Below are 15,135 nucleotides of genomic sequence, written 5' to 3' on the forward strand. Positions count from 1 at the left end.
TTACATGTTACGTTATTTACAATTGTGGTTTAAAAAAACAAAAACTTTTTACTCCCTGATTTGAACATCTTCTAGTCTCTTGTCTTATGAGATGAGAGGTCAAATAATCTATTTACTCAGTTTTTGTTTCAAAACAGCTTCAATGACAAAATGAAATAGGTCAAATCTGTGTAATATCGGCTCCGCTTGCATTTCTCTGCTTTCATGTGTTTTTATGTTCCATCTTGAATCCTTAATGTAGCAGAAATGCAGACTTACGGAAAGTGTTCATAAAGGGCTCAAAATGTCAGAGTCCTCAAACACTCGATGATCTGACAGTGGGACAGAACTACACCCTCAGACTTTGCGAGATTGTACCTCCACGTCTGTAAAGCCTTGAGTGTGGAGATTGGGATTGGGCCTAATGCTGCTGTGTCTGCTGGATTTGTAACTGAACTATAAGGTTAATATGTCAGATGTCGTTTACAGCTTGTTCTGCTGACCCAAAAATCAATGAATGCAGATTTAATTTGTTTTACTTTTGTTGAAATACGTATACTAGACAAAAAAGGTAAAGGGTTAATATTTAGAGAGAAAATTAGTTGTGTTATTTTTGTAAAATTTAAAAAGGCTGCTATATACAGAAAATAAATACCAACTTTGGGTGTGTATGCATTTCAATGAAAAAAAACAATGCTCCTTTTATGTTACTTTTTAATCGACGACACTTGCTAACACTGTTAAGAACAGTATTTGAGTTTATATAAAATAACTCGCTTGTGATTGCACAGCTGACGAGAGACTGCATGAATGCTAAGGTCACTTAGGCAGAGCAGCAAGCTTCTTTGCTCTGCGAGCTGCTCCAGACTTCCTCTTAGCTTTAGGCTTCAACAGGGGACGATGGGATACACGTTTGCCTCCACTCTTGGCATTGGACCGATGGCTGGTGGGGCGAAACACAGACAGACACACCGACGTAGAAGAACAAGTTAAGACGTGTAAATATTGAATGTTATTGGCACATTGACGGAGTCCAAAGAGTGAGCCCAAACACTCACCTGATCCTGTGTGTGTCTTTGAGAGGACACGCTTTGCGTTTGTGCTCCAGGCTGCCACAGTTGAAGCAGCCCTCCTGTCCTTCACCTTGTCCACATTTGTGGTCTGGGAGAGCACAGCGGCCACAGCGCTGGCAGTGTCTCCAGGCTTAGAGGGAGGACAAAGAAACACGCCCATTAATCGGAGACAACAGATAAAGTGGTGTGACGACTTTTGCTAGTCTTGACAAGTAGTATCCAATGTGTAGACATTTACGTACATGGTTTCACACATTTCTCACACATAGAGCAGTGCTTCCATTCTCGGCCGTCCTGGAGACAGAGAGAAGCACAAGTTGTAACGTATGTCTTCATTACAGACAGCAGAATGTATGCAGTTGTTGTTTTATACCTTGGATGGACAGACATTGCATTTAGCACAGTGCTTGTTAAGGGACAACACAAATCTCTGACAAACGGAGCAAAATCTAAAAGGAGGAAGAGAAGAGAACAAACATGGTTCTTACATCGAGGTACATCTGAAATGATGGAAGATTGACATTTGGCATCGAAAGCTTCGTCAGATTGTTCATTTGGTCTTTGATAGTAAGCCATAACTTACTTTAAAGTTGTTGTATTTTGCTTGTGTTATAACAATCTTAAACAGCTGTTGGGCTGGTTTGGTTTAATAAACAAAAGTGTGTGCACTGTCTCTACAAAAGAAAACCAAGAAATACATTTCTAAAAGTATGGAAATGCCATCATTACCATCAGCACCAGCGTGTGGCTGGTGATGATACCTTTTAATATTGTTTGATAATATTCTTTTTTTGGTATCGCAATTGAAAGTAATGGTATTGTACCGACAGTCTTGAAAAATGTCCAATGGTACTCAGGGTCAAATAGTTCCACAACATTTTAATATTAGAAGGATAAAGGATATGCTTGTAAAAGTGGATTCATGCAACCACAGAAAATCTGTGGTTGCAACTAACAGTTCTACTTGAACTTCTACTTCAACAATTAGTGCTGGGCAAGTTAACGCATTAATTTCGTGTGTCCTTGAGCCTTTTGAGATGGGAAAAATAAACAGGTAAGTATTTTTAATTTATTATTATTGTAACAGACTGTCTCATGTTTATCATGTTTTGTATTGGAGATGATATGTCCCTTCAGGGTTGCCGTAGAGAAAAGGTGACTTCCGCTTCTGGTCGAGGGGGGGGGGGGGGGGGGGGGCAGAAATAAAGAGAGAAGCTGCACCAGCTGTTGCTTTCCCTGGAGACTACTGGACATCGCTGCGGTAAAGTCAGCAGACACTCAGATCTCCGTGGTCAACTCAGCAGACTTACATGTTAGTGCACCTACAGTTGTGTGAAAAAGTGTTTGCCCCCTTCCTGATTTCTTTGCATGTTTGTCACACTTAAATGTTTCAGATCATCAAACAAATTTAAATATTAGACAAAGATAACACAAGTAAACACAAAATGCAGTTTTTATATGAAGGTTTTTATTATTAAGGGGGAAAAAAATGCAAACCTACATGGCCCTGTGTGAAAAAGTGATTGCCCCCCCCCTGTTAAAACATAAATTAACTGTGGTTTATCAAAGTAATTGAGATCTATCAGTCTGGAAAAGGTTACAAAGCCATTTCTAAAGCTTTGGGACTCCAGCGAACCACAGTGAGAGCCATTATCCACAAATGGCGAAAACATGGAACAGTGGTGAACCTTCCCAGGAGTGGCCGGCCGACCAAAATTACCCCAAGAGCGCAGCGACGACTCATCCAAGAGGTCACAAAAGACCCCAGAACAACATCCAAAGAACTGCAGGCCTCACTTGCCTCAATTAAGGTCAGTGTTCATGACTCCACCATAAGAAAGAGACTGGGCAAAAATGGCCTGCATGGCAGAGTTCCAAGACGAAAACCACTGCTGAGCAAAAACATAACGGCTCGTCTCAGTTTTGCCAGAAAACATATTGATGATCCCCAAGACTTTTGGGAAAATACTCTGTGGACTGACGAGACAAAAGCTGAACTTTTTAGAAGGTGTATGTCCCATTACATCTGGCGTAAAAGTAACACAGCATTTCAGAAAAGGAACATCATACCAACAGTAAAATATGGTGGTGGTAGTGTGATGGTCTGGGGCTGTTTTGCTGCTTCAGGACCTGGAAGACTTGCTGTGGTAAATGGAACCATGAATTCTGCTGTCTACCAAAAAATCCTGGAGGAGAATGTCCGGCCATCTGTTTGTGACCTCAAGCTGAAGCACACTTGGGTTCTGCAGCAGGACAATGATCCAAAACACACCAGCAAGTCCACCTCTGAATGGCTTAAGAAAAACAAAATGAAGACTTTGGAGTGGTCTAGTCAAAGTCCCGACCTGAATCCGATTGAGATGCTGTGGCATGACCTTAAAAAGGCGGTTCATGCTCGAAAACCCTCCAATGTGGCTGAATTACAACAATTCTGCAAAGATGAGTGGGCCAAAATTCCTCTACAGCGCTGTAAAAGACTCATTGCCAGTTATCGCAAACGCTTGATTGCAGTTGTTGCTGCTAAGGGTGGCCCAACCAGTTATTAGGTTTAGGGGGCAATCACTTTTTCACACAGGGCCATGTGGGTTTGGATTTTTTTCCCCCTTAATAATAAAAACCTTCATTTAAAAACTGCATTTTGTGTTTACTTGTATTATCTTTGTCTAATATTTAAATTTGTTTGATGATCTGAAACATTTAAGTGTGACAAACATGCAAAAAAATAAGAAATCAGGAAGGGGGCAAACACTTTTTCACACAACTGTATATGCTGACATTCACGGTAAACGCATTTAAACGGCACAGATCAGGAGCGAGCGAAGGACTTTGAAAGTTAGCGGAAAGATTAACGTGAGACAACATCCGGTTTCTTCAGACGAACATCCGGTTTTCAGAATAAGATGCCAACAAAGTATGAATTATATTCACATTAAGTATAAAACATGCTACCTGCATCTCGTGAACCAAATGTTATTGACCTTTTGTTCATATAGCAGTACTTTCAAAATAAAAGTGCGCAATACACTACTTTTGAATTCATTATTGAACTTTGCCATAACAATGCGATTAATCGCAAAAAATCCATGCGATTAAATATTTTAATCGTTGCCCACCACTACCAACAATGTATAATACGGATCTGTTAAACTCAGGAATTATAGAGCCAGGTATGAACATAGTGAGACATTCTAGACAGTGCTCTCTGATGACACCGTTTCTATGTTACCTCAAACCAACCTTTACCTTCTGTACTGAAATGTACCGTCATTAATCGTCCAACATGTTCATCTATACTGAATTACGGGAGATTATCAGTGTGTTGATACCTGTAGCCCTCGTCTTTGGGCAGGACAACGTCTCTGGGTGAAATGTTAGTGAAGAGTCTGACAGGAGACTGCTTCCTGCCCGTCTTCCCGTGTTTGTACAGAGGATGGTTGTCATAGTCCACCTGGAAACAAACCAAATACTGACTAATCGTTTATAGTCCACAAGGAACTATTGTGTCCCGTAAAAAGAAGCATAGTTACTTTACAGTCTAATAACATTTCTACCTATCAATTAAAAAGGAGATCCCTCTAAAGAGGATAGTTAAATATTGATTGAGGATCACTGAGACAATCCACTACACTATTCCATTTCATAATCGCCCAAAATCTCACTGCATTATACAAAAGGTCGCCAAGTCAATATGAATTTATCAAGAAAGGAAATTGCATGTTTTTCCACAGACGTTTCTCATTAGGTTCATCACTGCCACGGTGACACAGTGAAACACAAGGCTCTCCTGCTGTATCAACAGTGAACCTGATAGCATGACGGGCTTCTTCTTGGGTTTGACTGATGAATGATAATCACCAGTTGTGCCCTGGAAGAAGTCTGGCCATCTTGAACTTGACAGTCGGGATGGCACAATGCCAGAAATGTCATAGTCGATACCAATTCTAGGGAAATACTCGGGTTTTATACCCAAATAGAGCCAGGGTAAAAAACTAAATATACGCTTCAAGCTAGTTTTAGGAAGTTAAACAAGTCATAATTCCCTCTCTAATATCTACTTCATGTGGCTGTGAAAACATCTGGATATATTCAAGTTCATATTGATGACATTTGAACACATCATGATCATTTTATAATTTACCTTCATCTAATACTCTTTTTTTTTTTAATCTAAGTAGAACTTGACCTTATAATGTAACACCTGTTAACATTAGCTGTTAGCTCCTGAAGACTGGCTGCTAACAGCTAACGTCATTAGCTTTCCTCATGATTTCAACACAGATTTGGAGTTCAGTTATCAGGGTGCATGTCCCCCCGGACACGTTGATAGTGAGTTTGTGCATCAGGTATTCTTGAATGAAAAAATGTCCCTCACAGGTATTGTAGTGCATGTTTCCTGATAGTAAAGCTCCAAAGCCAAGTATGTCTGTATCAATCAATCAATACAAGTGATGCACTGGCACTCTACCTGGTAGTCCAGCATGGTGAATGAGGGGAGACACTCCAGGATGCGAGGCTCAAAGAAATATGGGAAGATCCACATCATGGGAATGTCAGTGTTACTGCAGTCTGCACACAAAAACACCTGGAGGTTAGCTTCAAACACTGCATGCTAGCATTAATTTAAAACAGACAATAAGTAGCAGAATCATTCAAATATTTGATTGTCATTAGTTGTTACGAGAGGTCAAAGCAGCGTGAATTTAAATTGTTATGGACAGTGGATTAAATAACTATGTGTAATGTGACGAACCCAGAGGATTATCAACCGACTCGGCAGTTTTCCTCGTCTCTACAGAGCTTTTTAGCCTCTTCCAGCTCATTGTTTTGGTTTACTGTTGGTTCAGTGATAAACACACTGTCCTCTACCTGCTCAGCCTGAAACAGCACACACAGAGTTAGAGACTAGCTAGTGAACATTGTGGAGCTTTTAGTAGCTAAAGAGTCAGATAACTGTCTCAGGAGTTGGTGGAGACCAAACCAGAGCTAAAAGGAGAGTGAATTTTGGCACGACTCCAAACGAATGCTAAGGGTTGTTCCCTTCTGCTAGAATGTATAAATAACCAACTGTTTGCAAACTAATTATTGCAATATCATCTTTATACAATGATGATGTGTCAATTCTGGGTTTACAGCTTGTTCTACTGTCATCTGCTGGCCAGAAAGAAGTGGACTCTGCTTTAAATATAAGTGACCCAAAAAAGTGTTTCTATGCTTTTCAGCTGATGTATTTGGTATATAGTATTCACACTTCAATGTCTATGTTTCACCGTTTTAAGCTGCCTTACTGCAAAAAGAATGTCCTCTAGTGGAGCCACAAGGATCAGTGCTAAATATACCATGGAGCTGAACAGTCATTGAGAAATATATGGAGAAAAAAAGACACTTTACCATGACACTCACCAGAACTCTGCAGCTTCCTCCATGTGTGTGAGATCAGAGAGAAGCTGCTGGCCAGAGGCTTCACCAGGCCACCGAACGGAGGGTCGGCCACCATCACCACCTTCTGGCCGTCACACTCAGTGAGGAAGGCCTGCAGCACTGCACCGGAGGCCTGGCAAGACAAGAGGCTGTATCACACTGAACTGGAAGGCAAACATATGAAACACAGGAGTTTAACTCTTACCTCTCCATCAAAGAAGTGATGGTTGAACATGTTGTAGTGACAGAATTCATCCTGGCTGTAGAACTGAGTGTATCTGGAACATTATGAAAAAAAATCATATGATGCGTTATTCAGCATTGAACTTTCAACATTCAGACAACTTTCACATGAGTTCTGTTTCCTTTGTAACAGGAGGCTGAAAAAAAACAGAGCATGTTGGAACTTATCTGCTGTACGTGCACACAAAGTTGGCAAACACAGTGGATCCTGAAGTGTGTATCCAGGTAACAGAGAGGTGACTGCAGGCTGAAGCTTGTAACACAGAACACACCCTCTGCACAGTCTTTACAGAAACACACAGTGGAGACGCAGCGCAGACACCGCAGGTAAGAAACACTAACACATTTAGTCATGCTAAAATAATACAATGGGACTCTTTCTGAATATTCATCATGAATATATTGCTGTTACAGCATGCAGAGGTCTAAAAGTTCCCAGTAACCAGAGAACTGTCGACTGTAACAAACATGGTATTTTGCAGCTGTATATGCATAATATGACAAAATTGAATGCTCAACATACAGGAAGTTGTGAGTTGTGACTTTGTGTTTCTTTGGTTTTATTTTGGTTAATCTGCAGAGATAAATAGATCATATCCTAAACAAGGTTATGGAAGAAAGCTTGGCATGGACTCAAAAACTTGAAGAACTGGTTTACTCTGAAAACACAGCTAAAGCACATAAACAGGAAATGCTTTGGAGAGTGCAAACGGGGAAAATCTGCTGGTAGAGATTTAATATGAGTTTGTTGTTTTGTTCACAGAAATGGCAGAACAAGAGGCTTCATCTGTTGGTAATGGTCAGTCAGCACACAGTGGTCTCGCTCCGCCCTATGCAGGCAGCCACAGTGTACTGCAGGACAGACTGAGCTTCACCCCACTGGACTCCAACACTGACACCGTTCAGCCTTTCCCCCGTTCTCCAAAACTACAGAGGAAGATAGCCAGTGCTGGACAGCCCTCTCAGGTGGGTGGGTGGGTGCGGATGCACGCACACGCACACACTGAGGTTGAATTGAAAAAGCTACAATATTATATTTTTCTCATCTTCTAAAAAGAGAAATTAGTGTGGGAAGAATTCACTTATACGAGTCTGTCCAGTCAGAGTCTAATGCTTCTGGTCTCTCTGGCCATTTTTCTCTTTTGGAGATCATCCTATGACTCGACTTTCAAAACTCACACTTCAATTGTCCTGCAAAATCTAAGTAGGCGGAGTTTAGGGGTCTGAGAGCTGGATGTGCGTGTTGAATTTCAAGTAAATCGGACATACTTGCCGAGGGGCGTCACCGGTCCAACTTCTAGGGGGCGCTAGAGAGCCATTTTTTTTTTTTTTACACACAAATATGCTATATTCACCAGGCCTGACAAGTGTGGAACATTTGGTGAGTTTTCAAGTGTGGCAAGTCCCCCAAACATGCACCCGATGTACTATGTGTATTTGAATAACAATAGGTCCTCTGCTCCGACTATGTCGGTGCTCGGGCCCTAACAATAAACATTAGAATAACAATAGGTCCTCCGCTCCAACGGTGCCCTAATAAATGTCTCCTGCTTCCCATCACAGTAGACTGAATATCTTTGGGTTTCCGACAACAAGACGTTTGAACATGAGCTTGAGGGAATTGTGACTTTTTCGCCGTTTTATGACATTTATAAAACTAAAAATCCTTGTTTTCAGAACTAATTAATTTTGTCAAGAGACAGTGTAGTTTCTAGTCCACATTGTACATGAGGTTAAAGCTGAAAATAATGTACACTCATGCCAGCACTGATGTAACTCTGCAGGAGCAGCTGTCCAGACGGATGGAGGAGCTGCAGGCAGAGTGGTCCAGGACTGAGGCTCACATCCAGTCCCTGAAGAAACGCAAGGCAGATCTCTCTGTAAGTACGGACCAGAGGCTCTCAATACTTAAAGTGGACACCATACACAGTTATCAGACCACCAACAAGGAGGAGTGTAAATAAATAGATGACGTGTATTAATCTGGTGTGTGTTCAACATGTGGCCCTCCTGCTCTCTGTGTTCCTCCCTGAAGACGAGCACAGAGGTGATGAAGCAGCAGGTTCGAGAGGACTTCGAGAACATGCGGTGTGTCCTGAAGCAGGACGAGCAGGCCGTCCAGGACTATCTGGAGCTGGACCTGAGGCAGACCAGGACCAGACTGGACCAGGTTCTAAAGAACTGGAACCACCACCAAGACCAGGTCTCCAAGAGCATCGGCAGCCTCCAGAGCGCACTGAGCACCGGCCCGGCGGCAGAGGAAAAAAGGAAGGTCCGTGCACCGACACCGTTTAAAAACATAGTCACTCAAGTATTTTCCTGCTGTTTTAATCTGTATTTTGTTTTTGTCTCATCTCAAGGGTCAGTCTGACAATCTGAGGTAAAACACTGCACCATTAGACAAAGTGCTGTACAGCTCTGCTGCAGACCTCTCTGTCCCATTATAATCTCTGTGATCTCTCTCGCAGTCCTAAGAAGCCAGATGCCTCTGAGAAGGAAATCCGACTGAATGAAGAGAGATTTGAAAGGCTCCTAAAAACATTATCCTCCATCTCCAAACAGCTGAAAGCTCAGCTGCAGAGGAAGGCTCTCCTGTTAGGTACTGAGGCCATCAACTCTCCACGAGCTAACTCATTCATGGCAGCAGGAGTGTGGTTCATTTGAGTCAGGTTCGACAATAAGTTACAAAAATGCCATGTCAGCTAGTAAATCTTGTAAATCCAATACTGCTAGGAAACATTGGCTGCAGGAACAGGTTAACAGTCCCACTGATGCATGGCCAAAGGTCAAATGTCATCAACATACCTAAGGATTCTCTGTATAATTTCAGATTCATCCCCCATGATGATTGACAGGCAGACTTGCCAAAGCCAGATCACGGTGACCTCAGAGGGGCGGGGCATGTCCTTCTCCGGCTCTGCCCGCTCAGCTCCAGAGCATCCCCTCCAGTTTGACAAGGTGTGCTGCGCTCTGGGCTCGTCTCCTGTCACAGCCGGTCAGCGTTACTGGGAGGTGGACGTCCACTGCTGCTCCGCCTGGGCCGTGGGCGCCGCCTACGGCAGCCTGGAGAGGAAGGGCCGGGACAAGGGCACCAAGCTGGGCCGTAACAGGAACTCCTGGTGCGTGGAGCTTCGCAACGGCCATTTGACTGCTTGGCACAACGACCGGCACGTAGCGTGCCAGGGCGTCGGGCAGACGCCGCTGGGAAAGGTGGGAGTGTGGGTTAGTTACAATAAGGGCCAGCTGGTGTTCTACGACGCGGACACCATGGCTGTCCTGCAGAGGTTCTCGCCGGCTGTGACGCCGGTGTTCGACCGGGCTCATCACCAGTTCACTGAGCCTCTGTACCCTGCCATGCGCTTCCTGAGACCACCGGAGAACCAGATGTGGCCCAATCACCTGGAGCTCAGTCACATCAGCACTCCATGATACTGCGGTCAAACTCCACATACAGTGATGGGGATTCTATCCCTCCATATAAATATAGCGTCACATCAGAGCAGCATTACAGTACAAAATAATATGATAACAAACGAGACAAACCAACCTGAAGTCAATGTCCAGCAGCAGACTCTTCATTGGCTCATGTTTCTGCTCCAGGTTTCTCAACTTGATCAGCTCCTGAAGTCTGGCCCGAACAACAACAACAATCATTATGGAGTAAAACTTAGATAAAACACTGATTTCTATCCGTGTTTTAAATCTTAGTCATTTCACCATTTTGTTTCTTATGGCAGTCACTTAAACTTCTGTGTATTTTCTCTAAAATGTCATTGCTGCTCAGGCTGTACCGAACAGGCTGAAGCCTCAAAGCTTCATTCATAATGTCGACGATAATATTCTAAAGCAACATTTGAGGGCTGCACTGCTTTTATTTTTTTGCATGTCTATTCATCTTGTTTACACCCGGTATTTCTGCACAGATAAACATCAGGCTACACTAATATTATTGGTACTATACTATTTGTAGAATAAGATCCCAGTGGTGGCTTGGTAGTAGTGATGTATATCATGGGTTCAGATTTGTGTTAATGTAATGCAGAAAGTTGGGTGTTTGTGTGTTAGGTGGTCTTGATTTGCTCTTATAACGCGTTGGGGGTGTGCTGGTATTAAACATTTCTGACCCAAGGATCACCTCACACAGTAGCGTGGGATTGTTTTCAAAAATTCTGTTTTTATATAGCGAAATATTCTGCTTATATCCACATCTGTTGGCATTCAGCCTTTCAAAAATAAAGAGTTCACAGGTTTGCTCTCCTGCTCGCCACAAAGAGGCCTGCACTGTATTAACGGGGCAGTCTAGTAGCAATCTCACTAAGTCTTTGAGCAATGCATATGATAATTGACTGTACTGTGATGAAACACAATGCTGGTGTTAATATTGACATAAATTCATAAATTATATAAAAATGTAATCTTTGAAAACGGCTCAAACTGCCATATACTGTTTAATATGAGTCCTACTCTTCAAGGCCAATTCAGACAGAGTTGACCATTTGGGACTAATCTGCATCATGAAATAAAAGAATGAACACAGTCTCATCAGACCACCCACTTCGCCTCTTTCCACAACGTCTAACATTTTTATTTTTAATGTTCAAATAGTGTCTTTGATCTCTCAGCCCCTTGCCTACTTTTTCAAAATGATGCAGTGGGTGGATTTAGGCTCCGCTTTAAATAAACGTGGTGGTATCTGCAAACGTAAAGCTCAATGTCTCCCTAACCTGGGTGTGCCCACACACAGCACCTTCCTGTATCCCAGACCAGCCAGGGTGTCCAGCAGAAAGTGGGAGCTGCGGTCGGTGAACAGGTACTGGGCGTTGCTCTTCTTGTTGTCCAGAGGACGCAGCAGCACGCTGGGCCTCCTCAGCTGATCCGTGGAGACGGCCGTGGTTCTGTGAGAGGAGTGGGCCTCATGCTCCCCTGGCAGGAGCAACATCTGGCAATCCTGACAGAACTTCTTCTCATCCAGTGGGAGGGAGGAAAACTTTCTAAACCTGAGGGACAAATTACAGACCTTTGAGAAAATAAGCTCACTTTATGTTTGGGAGTTCAATTTGACATTACAACCATTTGAATCCTGTTAAAAGTCAGCCTACAGTGAATTCAATCGTATAATGTTATGAACAGAGACAATAATACAAACGCATGTAAATCTGTGGACCGAGTGGTTAAAGATACATAGTCCACGTTGTCAGTTGGCTTCTTACCTGCTACAGTTCTCCTGCTGGGTGAACACAGGTCTCTTTGACTGGTTCTCTGCTTCTCTGGCCAAAAGCCTGACCTCCGACACCTTCAGAGCAAATGAATCAGAATGAAACCATTGGATCGCTCAGGTATCTTGTGTTAGAAGTTGTTAGAAGTGACAGAATTCCAGTGAGCCTACCTTTTCTTCCTCCCACTGGAAGAAGTTGCAGTCTTTTCTGTCTCGACAGGCGGAGCAGGCATAAAACCTCCTGCCTTTCTCCCCTCCTTTGCCAACTTTCTCAAAAAGCAAAGTTGGACCTGGCAAAACACACGTGACATGACTGTTACTGTGTTAACAGTGAGGTTCGATGCTTCTTCAAAAGGTGAGCCACACTCTGGATGGCTGATTTAAGCTGGTACCCTGAAGCTTACACAAACATTCGTTACAGATGGGGCGTGATTAGCTCCAACACGGCTGAATATTAGGTCTGTCACACTACACCCTGGCTTGGAATATAAAGTGACATTGTACTGCAATGGGAGCTGTTTTGTGTGCGACACAAATTAAAAAGACTCATACATATAATGTCGTTGTGTTCAAAGTGTGCACATACAAAACAAACATGGAGGATATACTAAAGCAAAGTACTGCTCGTATTTACACCATGAGTGAGACTTACCGTGCGGACAACATGGAGCTGGTTTACCGTCCTCTGTGGGAATCACTTCTATTCCAAAACTCTCGTCGTTAGCTTCGCTAACCTCCATGTCGCTAGAAGGTCAATGTTACTAGTTCACGCTTCACCTTTTAACACACGAGCTCAGCCTGATATATGGAAGCCATGCCGTTTGTAGAAGTCGCGCAGATTTGACGTCATGAGCACTTTGTCGCAGTAAAATATAAATCACAAATAAATAAACGAAAACAAACATCGCCTTCTTTTGTAAGTAAAGTACAACTACATTGTAATGTAGATTTGTCTTTCATTGCCGATTTCAACAGGAAATAAATATATATATTTATTTCTGTTGATAGAAGTATGTGTGAAGTGTATCCATTAAAAATAGAGAATTTGAGAAACATTGAGAAATCTGCAATGAAAGACAAAGAAAATGATACATGTATATTCATTAATTAATTTCTTCGAGATATAAATAGAGAGAGAGAGAGCACGTTGTTTGGCAAGTCCCCGGATCATATCATCATATAAGAAATCAATAGATAAAATGATACTTAGCAAACTCCATCCCCGTATGGAAAGGATAAGCTCGTAGGCTCAGTGAGACGTTTTTTTTTTTCGAAATAAGGTTTATTTGTTTATTTATCCATTTACTTATTTTAAACGTGTCCTTTATTCTGTAAATATGTTTTACAACTATAGTTAAATTCTAGTTAATTTTGTAGATAATTCAATTTAAAATGATATTTGTGTGGATAACGATGCAGCCTTTAGCTGCTGAATTGTGTCTTTATTTTTGTTGATAAATTCCAATAAAAAAGGAGAACACAAACTTGGCTGGAATGCCATCTTTTTCCTGAGTTCAGATGTCAACTCTCAAACTAAATATCACTATATTAAAAGAAAATGATCCAATTGATAAACAGATTCAAACCAAAGGAAATAATAGTGTAGTTCTGTTCTTTTCTGTTCCTTTATTTCATTGAAGATCCCCGGATCTGTCATCTTCCTCCAGTTCCTCCTCCTCAGTTGTTCCCAACCCCTTGTAAAAAACACTGACCCACTTAATTATGTTTCAACACACAAAGAGGACACAGAAACAAAATGAGCAATGTGATGTTCAACATCTTCTGTGCTTTGAGATTAAAATAATTTAAACAAACGAACGCACTGACTAGATCTAGCCATTGCATCCTAACAGATTTTCTAACGTATTTTAAAGATTAAAATGCTGTTCTGTCACTGCCAGTCCCTTTCACATTGCAGTTTGTTTACATGGAACAGACTTGTAGTCCAAAACCAGCCGCGCGCTGCTCCTTAGAATGGACGTTTTCTTTCCTAAATACTACAATTCCCGTGTTGGCCGCGGCACCAGCGCAAGTGGCGCTGTCAGCCCGGGGATGCTCTGTGGAGCAGCCTGCTGGATGCTGAAGCAAAGCAGAGACAAGATGCCCGTTGTTACCAACATACAACCAGAAGTGTTGGATTAATTATTTCAATGTAAAAGCATCAAGATTGCAATAAAGTAGGGGAATGGAACAATTGACATGCAAGGATATTAGGTGTAACCTACTGAACAAAATTACAACAAAGCACAGGTCTACTTGCCTTATTGAAGGTTTCTCAATCATTTCAAATGTCTTGATGATTTATGTTCAAGGCTGGATTACCAACAAGTTACCAAAAAGAGGCAACTGACCCAAAATCTTTCACTGCATGTCATTTAGTTTTGGTAACTTAATTACGTGCTTATTTGTTTGAGTATTTAGAGTTTAAGTACAATGTAAACAAAGACAGGTTTTGCCTTATTACTTATACGGACCAATACAGTTGGCCTTACTCAGTATCTGTTCTGGAGCTTGAGATCGAAGGCTTATCACGAGCTCTTCCTCAGCAGATGGAGTGGCTCAGTAGATCAAATATCCATTCTCTCTTAAAGCTTAATGTAATGTGATCATCTATCAGTAAATAATGGAATATTTAATTTCAACCATTAATCCCTTTATTACTTTAGTTATTGTTGTACTTGCATATATAGTCTTAAATATAACAGTTTAGTCAAATTAGCACCAATGATTGAAATATGCATACTATGGGTTAGATGTTTTAAGCCTATATAAAAAGCTGTAAATTTGGTTTAAATTTAATTTCATATTCTATTTGATGTTATATGACCAATGATGGGAATTTAAAAAAAAAATGCACATTCTTTATTTTTAGGCCTACTTTACTTACCACAGTCCTAACTAGCGTACATTTAAGTATAATTGACTTGTTGTTATATTTAATAAATATCCAGAACAGCATCATACTGAACTTTGGTTTGACCAGACAGTGAAACTAGTGAAATTCATGATTTGATTACTCAAACAAAAGATACATTGAAGTGCTCCAGATTTTGCTGCACAGCAGCACAAAGTGTCCTGAAAGAACCCAGGATTTCTCGAATCCCGAATGTAGACCTCACTTTGAGAACTACTTTTATTTTGATATACTACAGCGGAAACGTCATTCACTCTTCTATGCAGCTTGACTCTAGCCGTGTTTCTCCGCCG

General features: G+C 41.7%; 2 protein-coding genes across 3 annotated transcripts; one reads left to right on the plus strand and one right to left on the minus strand.

Moving 5' to 3' along the window:
* Positions 1–262: 262 nt before the first annotated feature.
* Positions 263–12,746, minus strand: zcchc4 (zinc finger, CCHC domain containing 4). Of its 2 annotated transcripts, XM_031874304.1 has the most exons (13): positions 12,581–12,746; positions 12,100–12,218; positions 11,924–12,006; positions 11,438–11,710; positions 10,261–10,341; positions 6,676–6,748; positions 6,453–6,603; positions 5,518–5,618; positions 4,379–4,500; positions 1,426–1,501; positions 1,295–1,346; positions 1,038–1,182; positions 263–922 (listed from the first exon to the last, which is right to left on the minus strand). In XM_031874304.1, the coding sequence occupies exons 1-13, from the start codon at positions 12,666–12,668 to the stop codon at positions 799–801; spliced, it is 1,488 nt and encodes a 495-aa protein (XP_031730164.1). In that variant the 5' UTR covers positions 12,669–12,746; the 3' UTR covers positions 263–798. The 2 variants fall into 2 exon arrangements, with proteins under 2 accessions (XP_031730164.1, XP_031730165.1); XM_031874305.1 differs by lacking the exons at positions 263–922; positions 1,426–1,501 and having other exon boundaries at positions 1,091–1,182.
* On the plus strand, positions 6,882–11,250 carry LOC116398203 (nuclear factor 7, ovary). Its single transcript, XM_031874306.1, has 7 exons — positions 6,882–7,040; positions 7,477–7,679; positions 8,498–8,593; positions 8,749–8,985; positions 9,074–9,093; positions 9,182–9,312; positions 9,544–11,250. Exons 2-7 carry the CDS (start codon positions 7,479–7,481, stop codon positions 10,140–10,142), a joined length of 1,284 nt encoding a protein of 427 aa, XP_031730166.1. The 5' UTR covers positions 6,882–7,040; positions 7,477–7,478; the 3' UTR covers positions 10,143–11,250.
* Positions 12,747–15,135: the final 2,389 nt, after the last annotated feature.

The sequence above is a fragment of the Anarrhichthys ocellatus genome, unplaced genomic scaffold, assembly GCF_004355925.1.
Source record: "Anarrhichthys ocellatus isolate YVR2014 unplaced genomic scaffold, GSC_Weel_1.0 scaffold79, whole genome shotgun sequence".
Lineage (NCBI taxonomy): Eukaryota > Metazoa > Chordata > Actinopteri > Perciformes > Anarhichadidae > Anarrhichthys > Anarrhichthys ocellatus.